At 36.6% G+C, this 19,946-nt stretch overlaps 1 protein-coding gene across 5 annotated transcripts in view; it reads right to left on the minus strand.

Moving 5' to 3' along the window:
• DOK6 (docking protein 6) overlaps nt 1–19,946 on the minus strand; it is a 402,580-nt gene that overhangs the window by 163,827 nt on the left and 218,807 nt on the right. For 3 of the 5 annotated variants that reach the window (XM_021099323.2, XM_085018102.1, XM_021099324.2), the window contains exon 6: nt 7,014–7,091. The exons of the other annotated variants lie outside the window; for them this stretch is intronic. In XM_021099323.2, coding sequence (XP_020954982.1) covers nt 7,014–7,091 — 78 coding nt within the window. The remainder of the gene's footprint in view (nt 1–7,013; nt 7,092–19,946) is intronic. 5 annotated transcript variants of the gene reach the window in all.

Raw genomic sequence — 19,946 nt, forward strand, 5'->3', positions numbered from 1 at the left:
AAGATGGGCAATTTAATTCCAATGCGATCCAAGCAGCAATGATTCATGGTGAGGAACCAAGACGCCAAAGCAGAAAACCCATATTGGGAGCGAGTTTTACTGATTCCATTTGGAAAGGTTGGGAATGTGGACAAAGCATCAGCTTACACAAATCCAGCACCTTTACTAGAGAAATAATGCAAGATATATGAGAGTGAACAGGTATAGATCCAGGTTATTGTGGGGCCCAAAGCTTATAGAATTTTGGAAGTCATTTTACTTTAATAAGAAGAGGAGAAAAATATTGTACAACTACAAAATGATGAAAATCATTAGTTACATATGCAAATAGGTTGCAAGGACCCCTCTTATAAAAAGAGATCCTGAAGACATAGATCACAGGAACTGCAGTAAATATGCCTGTAGGAGAATATATCTGTGCCAAAAGAATTGCATTCAATAGTTAGGAAGCTCTGGAAAACACATGAATAGAAGAAATATACCTTAAAAGAGTTTTAGGTAGAGGTAAAGCAGACATAAAATTAAAGTAAGTGTAGAGGAAAAAAAAAACTATAAACACTGTCCAGGGCCTACTGCAGACTACTAATTATGAAACACCTTATGATATGTTTGTAGCATTTTAATTGCCACAGTAATACAAAAGTAAATATTATAATCTCTATTTTTAAAATACAGGAATTTAGATATAAAACTATTAGTAATTTGTTCCCAAGTTACACATAACTGATGGCACCAAATTTTAGCTCATGTCCATTCTTACTCCTATTCCCATGTCTGTTCTACAATCCATGTTACATGCTGTTAGTTTTCTAATGATATTGTGTTATAATGATGGGAGAAATAAACATTTTCTCACTTCTTAGCTGCCTGTACACTTCTAAATCTTTTCTTCCTTGATTTGCCAAAAAAACCATGAATTTTAGATCTTATTAAATTATAGTCATAGCAAGTTCTGTTTCTTATTTTTGTCATGCTTTCTGCAAGCCAGATCAATCATTCTAGGGATAGACTGTGAGCTGAGTATACTGTATATCCTTCAATTAGTAGGGATTTAGTTTAGTGACCATTTGTGAAAGAGCAACTGAAACTAAGAAGTGTGACAATGTGGTGTGCAAGGTTTTTCTAAATTTCTAAATTGTAGTCTTAACTTCAAGGTGAATTTAGTGTTTTTTGAATGCAATATTCTTTTACATATTTTCAATTTGTATAATTAAATCAGGGAAAAGATGATGCTATACTTAGCACTTCATTTACTGTGGATTTAGGAAGAGGTGGACCTCCTATGCAGATAGGTAATTGGCATGCCCAAAGACTCTGGCTATGTATATGTTTGTGTGCATATATGTATGTATGTGTGTGTGTGTATACACTATACTTACATTCCTTAGGTATCCTTGTGGATACTATATGTAGTATACACAAAGGATTAAAAGTCAAGAAAGCTTTTTCTCCTAGTACTTCTGACATGAATTGACATTCTTTTCTACTTGACATACCATTACAAAAGAGGATAAAACTAATTGATACTCGACAATACTGATGAGTGTTCAAAACATATCAAGTAATGGGTAGGAAAGTAAACATGTGATGCCTTAAGGAGTACCTGGACAAACATCAAATGAAAATGGATTAATCAGAGTTTCAAGGAGCGAACATATTTTCATATTAAAGAACAGTGTAACAATAGTATATATTCCATATCCAATGACTGTTTTCCAAACAGAGAGTACTTTGCAAAAGAAACGATTCAGAAGAGCAGAAACATAGATGGATCTAGAGATTATCATACTAAGTAAAGTAAATCAGAAGGAGAAAGATAAATATCATATGATATCACTTACATGCAGAGTCTAATAAAAATGATACAAAAGAATTTATTTATAAAACAGAAACAAACTCACAGATTTAAAAACCAATCTTTGGGTTAACACAGGTGAAACTGTTGGGGAAGGAGAATTTGGGAGGATGGGAACAACGTATATACACTATTGCATAAAAAAGAAAATCATGGATTTGCAGAATAGACTTGTGGTTGCCAAGGGGGAGGGGATGGGAGTGGGGTGGTTGGGGAGCTTGGGGTTAATAGATATAAACTATTGCCTTTGGAATGGATTAGCAATGAGATCCTGCTGTGTAGCACTGGGAACTATGTCTAATCACTTATGATGGAGCATGATAATGTGCGAAAATAGAATGCGTACATGTATGTATAACTGGGTCACCATGCTGTACAGTAAAAAAAAAATTGTATTGGGGAAATAACTATTAAAAAATAATAATAAAAGATAATTAACAAGAACCTACTGTATAGAAGAGGAAAATCTACTCAATAGTTTGTAATAACCTATATGGGAAAAAAGAATGGATATATTTATAACTTACTTTGCTGCAAACCTGAAACTAATACAACATTGTAAGTCAGCCACACTCCAACAAAATGTTTTTAAAAAAAGATAAACTAGAAAAAAAACAGAAATGATTCAGAGTATATACAAGCTTATTGCTTAGTTTTTAATCAACATGAAAAATAAAATTTAGTAAAAGTTCTATGAACTTTATTTTTAACAACAGTATGTAAATGGTGATTTTTTTATAACAGATAAGAGAATGATTGATTTAAAAATCTGTCATCATTTTAACCATTAAAAGATTCCACTATCATGAGAATTTTATGTTGAAATGTCATGAGTTTTCTATGTGCTAACTGCCTGCAAATTCTAGTTGTAAATTAAAAGTATACATTTGGAAATAGGCTTGAAGGAAATCAGATCATAAACTCAGGGTCTCCATTCATTTGTTTTCTTTGCTCCTCTTAAATGAGATTAATTTGAGATGTCTTATTGCAATATTGTAATTTATAATAAGAACTATGTATCTGGTCTTATTTCCTGGCACAGAGCTCCTAAAAGCCTTGGAGTTTTAGAAGAAAACCTAAATGACCTTGGGTATGATGATGACATTTTAAAGACAACACCAAAGTCATGATCCATGATAGAAATAACTGATAAACTGGACTTCATTAAAGGTAAAGCCTTTTACTCTGCAGAAGACAATGTCAAGAGAATGAATGAGAGGACAATCCACAGACTGGGAGATCATTTGTGCCAAAGATACATCTGATAAAGCTCAGTTACCTAAAATATACAAAGAACTCTTCAAACTCCACAATAGGAAAATAAACAACTCAGTTAAAAAAAAAAAGTGGGCCAAAGACTCTAGCAGAGTCTCTTCGCCAAAGACTCTTCACCAGAGAAAATAAATAAATAGCAAATAAGCATAAGGAAATATGCACCACATATTACATCATCAGGGAAATGCAAATTAAAACAATGAGATAGCACTATACAGCTGTTGGAATAGCCAAAATCCAAAACACTGACCACACCAAATGTTGAAGATATGTAGCAACAGGAATGCTCACTCACTGCTGGCATGAATGCCAAATGATACAGCCACTTTGGAAGATAGTTTGATGGTTTCTTAAAGAATTAAACATAATCCTACCATACAGTCTAGTAATCAAACTCCTTAGATATTTACCCAAGGGAGCTGAAAAATTATGTCCACAAAATTACCTACATATGAATACTTATAGCAGCTTTATTCATAATTGCCTAAACTTGGACTCTACCAAGATGTCCTTCAATAAGTGAATGGATAAATAAACTGAGATACGTCCAGACAGTGGTTTATTATTCAGCACTAATAAGAAATAAACTAGCAAACTGAGAAAAGATAGAAGAAACTTAAACTGCATATCACTAAGTGAAATAAGCCAATCTGAAAAGACTACATACTGTATATTTTCTACTGTATGACATTCTGGAAAAAGACAAGCTATGGAGATAGTAAGAAGACAAATGTTGTTATTAGAGGTTAAGCATGGGGAAGGATGAGTAAGCTGAACACAGAGCATTTTTAGGGCAGTGGAACTTCTCTGGATGATACCATAATGATGGATGTATGTATTTTTGTCCCAAACCAGAGAATGTACAATACTAAGAAGGAACCATAATATAAACTATGGACTTCTGGTGATTATGACCTGCCAATGTGTAGATTCATTAATTATAATAAATGTATCACTTTGGTGCAGGATGCTGATAATGGGGTAGTCTATTCATGTATGTGAGCAAGGGATATATATGAAATCTCTGTATCTTCAGATTTTCTGTGAACCTAAATTTGTTGTCAAAATCCATATCTTTGATAAAAAGGTTAATATAATACTATAAATTCTTTATTATGTATACTGTACCACAATATAAATAACTGAAAAAAAAAGGAAAGCGAATTTTTTCTTAAAGTTTTTTTTTTCCTTGAAGTCAGTAGACTTAAGTTTAAATTTAGGAAGCTAAAAATAGAACTACCACACAATCCAGCAATCCCACTCCAGGGCAAAACCATAACTCAAAAAGATACACGCAACCCAATGTTCATTACAGCACTATTTACAATAGCCAAGACATGGAAGCAACCTAAATGTCCACTGACAGAGGAATTGATAAAGAAGATGTGGTACATATATATACAATGGAATATTCCTCAGCCATATAAAAGAATGAAATAATGCCATTTGCAGCTACATGGATGGATCTAGACATTACCACACTAACTGAAATAATTCAGACAGAGAAAGTCAAATTTCATATATGGAGTTCCCAATGTGACACAGTGTGTCAAGAACCCAACTGCTGTGACTTGGGTAGCTATGGAGGTGCAGGTTTGATCTCTAGCCCAGTGCAGTGGGTTAAAGGATCCAGCATTGCCACAGCTATGGTATAGGTCACAGTTGTGGTTTGGATTCCGTCCCTGGCCTGGAAACTTCCATATGCTGCAGGTAAGGCCATTTAAAAAAAAAAAAAAAAAAAGGAAGAGAAAGGAGTGAAAAGGGCGGGCGGGGGGTGGGGGGGCAGATGGGAGGGAGAAGGAGGGACATCTGGAGAGCAGGGAAATCAGGTGGGGAAGGAGAGAGGGGAACATTCTGTGAACATGGCAACACATAGGCACGATCTCACGCCATGTGAAATACAGCTATGAAAGGATGACACTAGGAACATGTTTCTTTTCTGCCAAATTCACCCTCACTTTAGGAATCAGAAATATGTTTTGACTGGATCTAGACACTAATATACCTGTTATTTAAGTCACAGGCATTTTAGACATAAAAGAAATGAAAATAATTCTATTTCCTCATCTTTGTTACCTTTTTCTGTGATTTATGATGTTGCCTCATTTTCTGATTTTGTTGTAATGTGATTCTGCATTCCTATTAAGTGAAGAACATTATCTGACAGCTGGAAATAATACCTGAGGTTTTGATCTCATTTCTTTGCCTCATAAAGTGGCATGACTGTCCTATGCTGTCTCATTAGAGTAAAAATGGCCTAAGAGACATATTTACTTTTTCCTGCCTGCCCCTGTGCCACCAAGAGAAACTTAGACCTGGAACCGAGCTTCGAACTTCCCTGTAACCCTGCCCTGCTCCTCTAGATCTGGAGTCTGTGTTCTTGCCTCCCCGTGTGTCCTTTCATTCGTTTCACAGACATCTATGGCAGACACTGGGCACATTGCTAGAAAAACATCTCCCGGGGCAGTGTGGAGTCTGCCAGGTGTATAGGGCTTCGCAATCTGTGTGGCCAGCACTACAGTAGAGAAGTCCTGTGTAAGTCATTATAAGAGCATCTAAGTTAAGAAAGGCTTAACAATTGTGTGTGTGTGCGTGTGCGTGTGCGTGTGTGTGTGTGTGTGTGTGTGTGTGTGTGTGTGTATGATGTGAGAGAGAGAGATGTGAGGGGTGAGGTGGGGGGAGTATTCCAGGTAAACAAGATGACGTGGACAGGTGTCAAAGTAAGAAGGATCACAACAAATATAAAATGACAGGAACTGAGACTGCATGTGTGCGGGAGGAGCACTTCAGAAATGGTTAGATATTGGGGGAGTCTTGGAACATTATAAATAGGAGCACACCTGAGGGAGGCTGCAGCTGTCTTGGAAAACCCTCACAGCCCCCTCATACTGTCACCCCGAGTGTAGAACAGGAAAATAGGAAGAATGGGTCTTTGAAGTGGGCAAGTACGTGACTGAGCCTTGCCTGGCTCATGCGCGGGATGCTGGGAGGCCCTGACACACACTGATTAGGAACAGAAGATCTAAAGGGCAGAAGCCTGGGGTAGTTTGGAAGCAGCACTGGGTGATGAGCCAAGAGCAGAGGAAAACAGATGAGGCCACAGGTTCGGCTGATGGTTGTGAGAACTTCGCTTTGGTGTCAACTGTCCATTTTTACTTATGTGCTGGGTTTACTCATTCTGTTAAACAACCATATCATACCTTCTCTTGCATCAAACCTTGACTATCTTTCCTCTCTCCTCCCAGTCCGTTACCTCATTTCCTATTTCACTAGAAAAGAGAAGCTATCAGAAGGCAACTTCCACATGCCTCTGTGGTAACCCCCAAACACCTGCCTCCATTTACGCCTCCATCATCTCATCCTCCATTATACTTTACTATTTTTCATAAATTTTTTAACTGTAGCTGCTCACTTGTTCATTAGATCCTGTTTACTCTCATCAATTCAAGGTTATTATTTAGTGACGTCTCCTTCTTTCTTTTGCTTTATCATTTTTTTCTCCTCTGTAGAGTTTGACTCCTGTCTGCACGCAAATGTTTTAATATAACTGATCTTCTAATAAAGTTTAACCTCATTCTTTTACAGCTATTTTTCTATTTCCCTGTTATTTCCACAACAAATTTTCTTGAGCATCTGTCCTTGCTGACTCCAATTTCTCTCTTGAACCCACTCCAATCTATTGTCCTCATGACTCCACTGAAACAGCTCTTTTCAAGGCCATCAGTGAACTCTGATTTGCAAAATCAACGTCACCTCTCAAGTTTCATCTTATTCACTTCTCTGTGCCACTTAACATGGTTTTTGCTCCAAGGGGAAGTAATGGATTTCTGTATCTTTTCTTATAAGCGAGGAATCCAGGTGTATAACTTTAAAAGCAACTTACATGCTGGTGACTCTCCCCTGATGTATGCAACCACCTTCTGAAATTCCACTTGCATGTCCATGAGGTATCTCAAACGTACTATGGCAGAAAACAAATTTTTGACTTTCAACCAATCTTTGACCCTTTCAGTATTCCATATGTCAGTAAATGGCATCTATGTTTTACTAGCTGCTTGGTTTAGTTCTCAAAGTCACGTTTGATCCATAAGTTTTTCTCACATTACACTTGTATTCAGACCCTAACTTTATTTTTTTTTAATTTTTAAAGTTCTTCATTTAAAAATTCTTTAAAATATTTTTTTCTTTTTACAGCTGCACCTGTGGCATATGGAAGTTCCCAGGATAAGGGTCAAATTGGAGCTGCAGCTGAGGCCTACACCACAGCCATGGGAACAATGGATCCAAGCCTCATCTGCAATCTATGTTGAAGCAACCCTGGTTCCTTAACCCACTGAGCAAGGCCAGGGATTGAACCTGCATCCTCACAAAGACATCAGGTCCTTAACCCACTGAGCCACAATGGAAACTCCTAAAAGAATTTTTTTTGAAGTATAGTTAATTTACAGTATTAAACCTGACAGTTTATCCTCTTCTCCCCTGCTAAATCATTGGCCTTTCATCTCTTGTCTGGATACTGTAATAGAATCTTAACTGTACTCGCTTTCATCTTTGCTTCCCTACAGCCTGGTCTCCGTACAATTTCTGGAGTATTCTCCTTTAAAATAAAATTGAGGAGTTTTTGTCATGACTCAGCAGGTTACAAACCCGACTAGTATCCAGGAGAATGTAGGTTTGATTCCTGGCCTTGCTCAGTGGGTTAAGGATCAGGCATTGCTGTGAGCTGTGGTGTAGGTCGAAGATATGGCTAGGATCCCACATTGCTGTGGCTGTGGCATTGGCCAGAAGTTGCAGCTCCGACTTGACCCCTAGCTTGGGAACTTCCATATGCCACAGGAACAGCCCTAAAAAGCAAAATAAAATAAAATAAAATAAAATAAAATAAAATAAAATAAAATAAAATAAAATGAAATGAAATGAAATGAAATGAAATAAAATAAAATAAAATAAGAATTTGTATCATGCGATCTAAGTATCCCAATGAGTTCCCAATCCATTCCAAGTAAAACCCATGGTCCTTAATATAGCACAAAAGAGGCTATTAAGCTGAGCCCACGGCAAATGTCTGGTGTCATTGCCTAAACCTCCCGCATTCTCTCTGCTCTAGCCCACTTTCTGCTCCTTAAATATAAAGTGCAATGCTGTCTATAGCTGAGCTTTTTTTTTTTTCTTTTTTTGTCTTGTCTTTTTGAGGGCTGCACCTGCGGCATATGGAGGTTCCCAGGCTAGGGGTCGAATTGGAGCTGTTACTGCCGGCCTATGCTAGAGCCACAGCAACACCAGATCCAAGACGCGTCTGTGACCTACACCACAGCTCACGGCAATGCCGGATGCTTAACCCACTGAGCGAGGCCAGGGATCGAACCCGCAACCTCCTGGTTCCTAGTCAGATGCATTTCTGCTGCGCCATGATGGTAACTCCTACAGCTGAGCTTTTAAACTTGACATGCCCTAAGCCAAGAGTGTTATTTCTCAAATAACCACTTAACAAATCTTCTTCCTCACTTCCTTTAGCTATCAACTGGAATATCACCTTACATAAGAGATCTTGTTTGAACAGTTCTATCAATAGCACCCATCCATGCACACCTAAATCTTTAGTTTTTTCTCTGTAACACACATCAACGCCTGCTATATTATGTATGTTCATAGTAATATGCTTATTAGTTTGTTACTGTCCTTCCTCAATAGCCTATGAGCATTACGAAGGCAGAGAACTTTAGTCTCTGAGTTATCCAAGCACCTAAACAATGCCTGGAATGTAATATGAACTCAATAACTACCATAATTTGTTGGATATAAAACACCAAAGATTATAAGACTCATACCTGACTTTATGTGTTACTGTGGACAAAACGCACCAATTATACTATTATGGGAAGTGTTTGTTTTGTTTTGTTTTTAAGGGCCATATCCATGGCATATGAAGTACCTAGGCCAGGGACTAAATCTGAGCTGCAGCTGTGACCTGCACCACAGCTGCAGCAATGCTGGATCCTTTAACACACTGTTCCAGGCTGGGTATCCAACCCACATCTATGCAGCTACCTGAGCTGCTGCAATTGGATTCTTAACCCACTGTGTCACAGTGGGAACTCCTACAAAGTTTTTTTTGATAATTTCAAAATGTTTGTATGTATTGAAAGACTCAGGCTCACTTGTCATAGATTATTTATACGTTACTCTTATACATGCCTAAAAAGGAAATATAAGTGAAATAAGCTAGCTAAGGAATTTCTAAAACTTTTGTACCTATGGAGTCAAACTCAGAATTATCAAGGCCTCCTCTGTTTTTCTTTTTTCACAAGATATTATTTCATTTGCCATCAGGAGTGTTAATGGTACACATTTCTCCATTTAAAAATATGCTGCTTTTGAATTTAAAATTCTCTTCTAAACCACCAACACCTATTTTATCAGTTTTACGCTGGCTGGTGAATACTTTATCTACCAGAAAATGTTCACAGTTAAGTATTTTTTTTTTAATGGTCCTAGAGGTTTCTTGAGAGAAACACTGCAGAGTTGAAATTAAACTGAAATGAAATTAGACTCAAGAAGTGAAGCACTAACATTACACACAGCTTCAGCTGAAATGATGAAAACACTGACGTCCACTGACAAGGTGGGGTGCACACAGGCAACGGCAACTACCTGAGGCCATTCAGTGTAAGATGTCATAACAGTAACAACATATGTCCTAAGTCCAGTGAAAACATGTGCATCTTTTGAATGAATCATTAATTAATAAATGAATGGTTCAGCTGTTCTGATAAAGCCAGCCTAAAGTCTCCTCTAAGATGGAAATCTCGTTGGTGGAGGTAGAGGCCTGCCACCATCCCAGTCAAACCAGAACTTCCCATCTCTTTCCGTGGGATTTTTACCCTCTTGATTCCAGTAATCATTTCTTGATTTAACGGCTATTACTAAAGTTTAGGAACTTTCTGAAGGAGAATTAAAAAAAAAAAAAAAAAAAAAAAAAAAAAACCCTAAAAAGGAAGACCAAAACTGTCATTGGAATCCCTACAGACCAATTAATGAAAAGCAATTCACACTAAAGCATGTGTGGGTTCAATAAAAATGTATTGAACTTTAAAGTTAATGGAGCAAAAATTAAGATCGGAGCCTCCATTTCTTGATAAGAACAGTTTCCTAAGTCATTTAATTAATGCTTTATCCTAGGGGAAAAAGTTACTCCCAGTGTTCTAGTAGCAAGAGACTTAACCAAATTAGATACACACACACAAAAGACACTAAATTCCTCAAAGGCTTTGTCTTAGCATTATTTCTTTGGAATTAAAGGAAGAATCTATACAGACATATGACTTTTTAACATTACATATATCCCTGATGAAAATTTTTCAAGGAAGAGGCATTTCTCTTTCTCTATATTATGTAACTAGAACTCAATTGAATGTGATAATTTAAATCTTTTTTTAACATTAAAAACCTCATTTATTCTCTGAGATGCTTTCAATCATTTGTCAAATACCACAATGTTTTGGATAAACAGAGATGACTATAATGTAATGCCTGTTCTTAGTGAGTTCACAAGGTACTTGGAGAGATGGATGGACCAATGATTATAATATAAAGTAGGAATGGTAATAAAAGACTTTTAGTGAGTAGGTACTGAAATCACAAAAAAAGTTATAGATTAGGAAAACTGGTTCACTTATGCTGTGTAATTTAAAAAATAATAATAATAATGCTAACTTCAAACCTCAATGGCTTAACACAACAAATGTTTATTTCTCACTCAAGCTATGTCTGATATAAGTATCCTCAAACTAGATTCAGAAACACTGGCTGCTCAATCTTGTGGCTAAGACATCTCAACACTAGACCACTTCAATTGCACAGCAGGTGAAAGGGTTGTAAAATTCTTCAATAGGCATGCTCTGGACTGGATTGTTTACCTCCTCCCGCAACTTGACCCCCACTTTGTATGTTGAAGACTCAAACCGCAATGCATATTTGCAGAGAAGGCCTTTCTGGAGGTAAAGTTAACTAAGTCATAAGAATGGGGTTCTGACCCAATAGGATTAATGTCCTTACACGGAGAGACACTGCAGAATTACTTTCTCTCTCTCCCTTTCCACCATGTGAGGGCACAGTGAGAAGGTGGCTGTCTGCAACCTGTCTGTAAGCCCTCACAAGGAATCAGTCAGCTAGCACCTTCACCTTGGACTTCGCAACCTCCAGAACTGTGAGAAATAAATTTACGTCATTTAAATTACCCATTCTTTGGTGTTTTATTATGAGAACCCAAGTTGACTAATACAAGACATTTAAGTACTTCTGCAGAGAGGCAATGCCTATGAGCTCCTTGTCTAGAATCCTGTCCCACATGGCCCAACTCAACTGCAAAGACAAAGGTAAACTCAGGGGAGTAGTTGGGATGTTCAGTAAGCGTGACTGTCTCTGCAACAATCCTCTCTTCTAGTCAGCCAGTTCCCTCATCTCTCTTCCTTCTACATACTTGATCCCTCCCTAAGGGAGATGAACCAAAAAGCGATCTGTCCAAGCCCTTGATTCTAGCTCCAAATCCAGAATCCATAGCTACATCAGTTCCAGATAGGAATTCTCTTGGTTCCAAAAGAATAGTACAAATTTTTTTTTCTACTTCTATCCACCCCCACTTAAGGAACAATGGTTCAAGAGAAATAGGAAGCCTAGCACTGCAAACACTCCCTTTAAGCAAAGAAGGAACAGGTGAGACAGGGCAGGCAGGACTCTCCCTGGTCCTCACCAGATAACCAGAGGGTCCTGTGTTAAGTGGAGGTTAACAGTGATCTGTGACCCTTATTCTGCTCTTTCGGAGGAACTGGCTTATCTTTTACTCTCCTTGACCCTGTCCTCTCTCAGGAGGATTTTTCCTTTATGATTATCCTTGATGGCCATATCCGAATTGGACATTGGGAAAACGTTTCTGTTGAGGTTTTGCACATTTCTCAGCCCATTTTTTTTTGCCCTGAGAAGTTTATGGAGCGATCTGATTAATAACAAGTCTTAAAAAATCATAAAAATGTTTGGTTTGGGTTTCCTTCCCTCCCATCCCCGCCACAAAAGTTTGTCAAAATACTACTAGGTTGTTTGTATATTTAATTCTGGTTGATCATATCTACCAAGGTAATATCTACCATTTTTGGAGTATTTTTAAAGACATACTTAGATTTGCTATAATATTTTGTTTCCTCTTCCCTAAAACTCTCTCTTTTGATTTAAAGGTTCTACCTTGACTTTATCAAGTTCTTTAGGAGCACCACTTACTCAATTTTTTACCCTAAGTCATCTCTATTAAATTGAAGGATTATACTAGGCACCATACTCCTAAGCTGATTTTTTCCCTTGAACACCTTAATCAGTTGAGAGGTTTTAGTAGCAAATGTGGAAACAATACACTTATTCTACTCTTTTTCTTGAGAATTTTTAAACTTGGTTTTGGGTTTTTTGTTTTTGTCTTTTTAGGGCCATACCCGTGGCATATGGAGGTTCCCAGGCTAGGGGTCCAAGTGAAGCTGTAGTCGCCAGCCTACGCCAGAGCCACAGCAACACAGATTCCAAGCCATGTCTGTGACCTACACCACAGCTCCTGGCAACGCCGGATCCTTAACCCACTGAGTGAGGCCAGGGATCAAACTCACGTCCTCATGAATGCCAATTGTGGTCGCTAACTGCTGAGCCATGATGGGAACTCCGCTTTTGTCATGTGAAAACTTTTTTAACTTTATCCCCTACTCTTTGGAGACTTAACATACTTCTCTTTTCCAATTTTGCAGAGTTTAGAATTTTTCAAATTCCTTTCAATTTTTGCTTGCAAGTTCTCAACGTTTCCCAATGATCCCTTCTTTGAAGTATCTTGCCAGCCAAGAAACATTTTGTTTTCTAACTTCTTCCCCTAGATGTTGCTGGGAAATAGAATTAAAAACAAAATCTTCTCCTAATCTAGAAGTCCTCTCCACAAAAGGAATAAAGAAATAAAACACTTGTTATTTTATACATATTAAACCAAAATGTGATGCACATCACAGGTAATCTGCTGAGAGACTGCAAAGGTAGTCAAAGGCAGAAATAACCCACTATGTACATGTTCTCAAGATAAACAATAACTAGACTCAAATAAAAGGATTTAACACCACCATTTGCCACACAGGGCCCATCCTATTCACCTGGTCACTGGAGTGACCATCTAGCTTCGCCAACTGCTTTATCTAGAAGAAAAACAAACTTCTCACAGCTTTATGAAAGGAGGTCATTTTGCAGTTTGGAGCCAAGCAACACCAAAGTTAGGTTCTTACCCTCCCAAGGAAACTGGGGGTAAGGGGCGTGCTCTCCTTTGATGTTTAAGTTTCAAAGGGGTGGTTTCTGAGTCCCTGAGGGAAAGGTAGTCCTGGTTCTTAAAAGTGAGAAAAAGGCCAATTTCATTTTCAAAAGGATTTATATACATTTCAAAGAGAGAAGAAAATACTTATGATTTTATGTTTTCTAAAGTAAACGTTTTAAGAAAAAGGGAAGGGAGAGCAATCTTTCCTCCCATATTCAACAGAGAGAATGAGGTGTCTTAACTTTAATTTGTACTGTTCTTAATCTACAAGCTCATTCATTACAGATGCAGCTGGCCGGGCAAGTTATCGCAAGAGTTTTACCCAATGTCTCATCAACTGCATAGCCTCGTTTCCCAGCTTCCACATCACTCACCTTTATCCCTGGCACGGGCACTATTTCAGTGCTACAGATTTTAGTGCTATTTATTTATTTATTACTGCAGCATTTCTCCTGCCATAAATTTCTATCAGGGTCAAACAGACTTACCCTTAAATAACAAACAGCATGTCAGTGGTTTAATGCAATAGGAATTTCTCAGTCATACTAGCCCATGTGGGTTCTGGGCAACTATCTTGGACAACCAGGGCAACATTTGCATAAGAAATAAATGTATCTGCTTAAAAGCATATCACTTCTGTTCATAACGCTTGGGTGTTGGGAAATGTAGGTGAGCATGAGGTATCTGGAGAGCAGAACTGTTTGGGCAAAAGGAACTTGTATCCAATTTTAAGGACTTAATAAAAGATTTCCTGGAGTTGATCTGACACTGGCATCATAAAAAATGAGTTGGAATTATTTGAGCTAAAGTGAGAGGATAGTGGGAGGCGGCAGGGCATATTCAGGATGGATGGACAGCATGGGCAAAGCTGAGATGTTCTTTATTACTTGCTTTTTTGAGGCTGGAGTTTAGAGTAAGAAGTAGGAAATAAGCAGAAAAAGTAAATAAAGCTCAGAGCTAGGAGTGTTTTTATAGGCCATGACAAAGAAATGTTATCTTACAGGTAACAGGGAGTTGCTTTTAATGCATGAAAGTAAGCACGGATTTAAAATTTAGGTTTATCTGTCTAATGACATTGTAGGTCTATCAGTTAATAATGTCAAATAAAGAGAGCAGCCAGGTATCCTACTTGCGAGCTATAAAAAAATACCACCACAGACTGAGTGGCTTATAAACAACAAAAATTGACTCCTCACAGTTCTGGAAGCTAGGATGTCCATGAACGTGGAGCTGGCAGATTTGGTATTTGGTGAGTTTCCTGAATCGTAGATGCTCTCTTTTTACTTGTCCTCACATGGTAGAAGGGCAGGGAGCTCTGTCCAGCCATTTTTTGGACTATTTTTTTTTTAATTCAGGTATAGTCGATGTACACTATAAATTTCAGGTGTACAACACAGCGATACACAATTTTTAAAGGTTCTATTCCACTCATATTTGTTATAAAACATTGTCTATATTCCCTGTATTACATTATATATCCTTGCAGCTTATTTATTTTAAACATAGTAGTTTGTACCTCTAAATCCTCTACATTTATTTTGCCACTCCCCCTGTCCTCTACTTACTGGTAACTGCTAGTTTCTTCTCTACATCCGTGTGTCTACTTCCTTTTTTATTATATTCACTAGTTTTATTTTTTTGAATTCCACATATAAGTGATACCACACAATATTTGTCTTTCTCTGATTTATTTCACTTCACATAGTACCTTCCAAATCCATCCATATTGTTGCAAATGAAAAAATGTCAATACTACTATGGCTGAGTAGTATTCTAGCGTGTGTGTGTGTGTGCGTGTGTACCACATCTTCATTATCCATTCATCTGTTCATGGACAGATTGCTTCTATATGTTGGTAATTGTACAAAATGCTGGTATGAACATTGAGGCACATGCATCTTTTTGAATTAATTTTTTTTTCAAAGAGTAGAATTCCTGGGTCATATGGTAGTTCTACTTTTAGTGTCTTGAGAAATCTTCATTCTGTTTTCCATAGTGGCTGCACCAATTTACATTTTTTCCAACAGTATATAGAATTCTCTTTCTCTATATCCTTATCAACATTTGTTATTTGTGGTCTTTTTGATGACAGCCATTCTGTCAGGTGTGAAGTGATATCTCATTGTGGTTTTAATTCAGATTTCTCTAATGATTAAAGATATTGAGCACTTTTCACGTGTCTGTTGGCTATCTGTGCATCTTTTTTGGAAAAATTTGTATTCAGGTCTTCTGCCTATTTTTGGGAAGAGGGGAGGATTGGGTTTTTTTGATGTTGACTTGTATGAGCTGTTTATCAGTCATATCACTTGCAAATATTGTCCTCCATTGGTATTGGTACGTTGTCTTTTCATTTTATTTATGGTTTCCTCTGCTGTGCAAAAGCATTTAAGTTAAATTAGGTCTCATTTGTCTATTTTTGCTTTTATTTCCTTTGCTTCAGGAGGCAGATCCAAAAACCATTGCTACAATTTATGTCAAAGAGTGCTCTGCCAATGCTTTCTTCTAGGAGTTTTATGGTTTCTAATCTTACATTTAGATCTTTAATCCATTTTGAGTTTATTTTTGTACATGGTGTTAGAGAATGTTCTAATTTCATCCTTAACTGTCCATTCTTCCCAGCACCTCTTATTGAAGATACTGCAATTTATCCATTGTATATTTTTGACTCCTTTGTCACAAATTAAATGACCATAAGAGTATTAGTTTATTCCTGGGCTCTTTATTCTGTTCCATTGAGCTGTGCCTATTTTTCTGCTGGTACAATACTGTTTTAATTAATGTAGCTTTGTAGTATAGTCTGAAGTCAGAGAGCCTTATTCTTCTAGTTCTATTTTTTGATTTCCCCTCAAGGTTGTTTTAGCTATTCAGGGCCTTTAGTGTTTCCACACAAATTTCAAAATTATTTGTCTTATTTCTGTGAAAAGGGCCCTTGGTATTTGATAGCAATTGCATTGAATCTGTACATTGTTTGGGGTACTATGGTCATTTTTAGCAATACTAATTTTTCTAATCCATGAATACAGTATATCTTTCAATTTGTTATCAATTTCTTTTATCAGTGTCTTATACTTTTTGGAGTACAGATTTTTTACCTCCTTAGGTAGGTTTACTGGTAGGTATTTTGTTCTTTTTGATATAATTGTATGTTGGGTCACTTTTATAAGAGCACTAATCCCATTTAGGAGAGCTCCACGTTTTACCTAATCACCTCCCAATGGCCTCACCAACTAATATCACCTTGGAGGGTTGTTTTCAACATATAAATTTTGGGGGAACACAAACATTCAGATCACAGAACTAGGTCATTGTTCTCTGAGCAATCACAGTGTGAAAAATCACCAAAGAATGAATCAGACAATTCAGACTTGACCTCTGCATCACCAGGCCCTTTCCAGGTGACCTCAATTACACCTTATTAACCTTTCTGAGGATTTTTTCTTCCATGAAAACTGGATAAAAATGATTCTTACTATGTCCATGTTCAGTGCTGATATGAGGAGAAGATGAAATGATGTGTTTTAAAACAGGGCTTTGAAAGCTATCATAAGTAACACATAAAATAGATGATTAAATTCAGCAGACTTCTATTTTTACATGTACAGCACTATACAGGCATTATCGGAAATCATCTCTTGATTTGAATAAATCAAGAGATGCTGAAAAGCATCTCTTGCTTTGAATAAATCAATATTATTTCATGAAAAAAAAAAAAAGCTGTAACACCAGGGCATGATTTTGAAGTATCAGCTACAGAGAACAATTACAAAATAAGAGACTGTTTTTTAACAAATGTGCTGAATAGAAACATACCAAGGGACTCTTTCTGGTGAAGTGGTCACAAGTGGAGGAGAGGCACATATCATTACTTTTTTTTTGTAGTTTCTTAGACTAACTTGAAAGCTGTAAGAGGAATTTTCAAAGTGAGTTGATGTGTCATTCAAGACCAGTCTTATGACTTGGGGTTCATTTATTTTAATGCCAGTGATAAACACGGGCATAAGACTAGAGCACTGTGAGGCTGGAAATCTACCAGGGAGCACAACGACTGAAGTAATGAAATGGGTATTTTTAAATTAAATAGCCATAGTCCTAAAAAAAAAAAAATCCCACACAAATGAAAATATGTTAGTTCTTAATTACTCAAATGAGTAAACCTTCTGAAGGTTGATTTCAAGTTTTGGCTATCATGAATAAATCTGCTATAAACATCCACGTGTAGGTTTTGTGTGGACATAAGTCTTCAGCTTCTTTGGGTAAATACCAAGGAGTTTGACTGCTAGATTGAATGGTAGGAATATGTCTAATTTTTTAAGTAACTGCCAAATCGTCCCCCCATTGTGGCGGTACCATTTTGCATTCCTATGAGCAAGGAATGAGAGTTTGTGTTGCTCCACATTCTTGCTAGTATTTGCTTTTGTCAGTGTTCCAGATTTTGGCCATTCCAGCAGGTATATAGTGATATCTGATTGTTATTTTAATTTAAACTTTCTTAAACATAAATGATGTGCAATATCTTTTATGTACTTGTCATCAGTATCTTTGAAGAGGTGTTAAAGTTTTTGGTACAATTTTAATTGAGCTTTTGCCTTCTTGCTGTTGAGTTTTAAAAATCTTTGTATATTTTGGATAAAGACCTTTATCAAGTGTATCTTTTTCAAATATGTTCTCCCAGCCTGTGGCTTGTCTTCTCACTCCTTTGAGAAGTCTTCTCAGAGTCCAGCTTATAAATTAATTCCTTAATGGATCATGACTTGATGTTGTTTCTAAAATGTCATTATCATACCGAGGTTTTCTCCTATGTTATATTCTAGGAGTTTCATGGTTTTGAATTTTACATTTATGTCTGTGATCCATTCTGAGTTAATTTTTGTCAAGGGTATAATGTCTGTGCCTAGAATTATTTTTAGCATGTGAATGTCCAGTTGTTCCAGCACTATTCATTGAAGAAACTATCTTTTCTCCATGGTATTGCCTTTGCCTCTTTGTTATAGATTAGTGTGACTATTTCTAGACTATTCTGATCCATTGACCTATTTGTGTGTTCTTCTCCATACCTAACCACAGTAGATTTATAATTGTCTTGAGATCAGGTAGTGTTAATCTTTTCACTTTGTACTTTTCCTTCAATATTGTGTTGACCATTTTAACCATTTTTAGGTCTACAATTGGTGGTATTAAATACATTTATAATATTATGCAAACATTATCACTGTCCATCCTCATAGCTCTTTTCATCTTGTAAAAATTGAAGCTCCATATTCATTAAACAATATCTGTCCATCCCCTCTCCTCCTAACCCCTGGCAACCAGCATTCTAGTTTCTGTCTCTATAATTCGACCACTTTAAGTAGCTCATATAAGTCAAATCATACTGTATTTGACCTTTTGTGTCTGCCTAATTTCACTCAGCATAATGTTCTGATGGTTCACTGATACTGTAGCATATATCAGAATTTCCTTCTTTTTGAAGGCTAAATAATAATACTCCATTATATGTATACATCACATTAAAAAATCCATTTATCCATCAATGAACACGAGTTCTTTTCATGTTTTAGCTACTGTGAATAGGCTGTTATGAACATTAGGGTACAAATATGTTTTTGAGACAATAGTTTCAATTATTTTGGCTATATATCCATAAGGGGAATTGCTAGATCATATATTTTTAATTTTTTTGAGGAACTGCCATACTGGTTTCTACAGAGGCTCTACAATTTTACATTCCCACCAACAGTGCAAAAGATTTCCAAACTCTCCACACTTTTGCCAAAGCTTATTGTTGTTTTTATTATTATTACTCTGATAGTAGCTCTTCTAATGGTTGTTAGGTGGTATCTCATTATAGTTTTGATTTGCATTTCCCTAAAAAATTAGTGATGTTGAGCATCTTTTCATGTGCTAGTGGCTATTTGTATATCTTCTTTTCAGACATTCTCTCTGTACTCTAGGTATTAATTTCTTACCAGACGTATGACTTTCATTTAGTTAGCTGTCTCTTTCATTTAGTTAGCTGCCTCTTTAGCTCCCTGTTGATAATGCCTTTTGATGCACAAATCCTTTAAACTGTTAACAAATCCAATTTGTCTATTTTTTCTTTTGTTGCCTTTGGTGTCATATCTAAGAAATCATTGCTAAATCCAAGGTTAAGTTTTGCTTTATATTTTCTTCTAAGGCTTTTACAATTTATGTTTTTAATTCATTTTGAGTTAATTTTTATGATATACAGTGGTAAGTAAGGGACCAATGTCATTCTTTTGCATGTGGATATACAGCTTTCCAGCACTAATAATTGGAAAAACTGTCCTTACACCACTGAATTATCTAGCCAGACATGCCCCAAATCATTTGATCATGTATGTGAAATTCTTTCCTTTTTTAAAATTTATTTTTAAATTAAAAAATTTCCACAAAGTAATATTCACTCTTTGTGCTAAACAACTCTCTGGGTTTTGACAAATGTATAGAATTACATATCCACCACTGCAATCA

Source organism: Sus scrofa, chromosome 1, assembly GCF_054392235.1.
Source record: "Sus scrofa isolate SSC_HxYL_T2T_F1_AM1 chromosome 1, Sscrofa_HxYL_maternal_Yorkshire_Landrace_v2.0, whole genome shotgun sequence".
NCBI classification, from domain to species: domain Eukaryota; kingdom Metazoa; phylum Chordata; class Mammalia; order Artiodactyla; family Suidae; genus Sus; species Sus scrofa.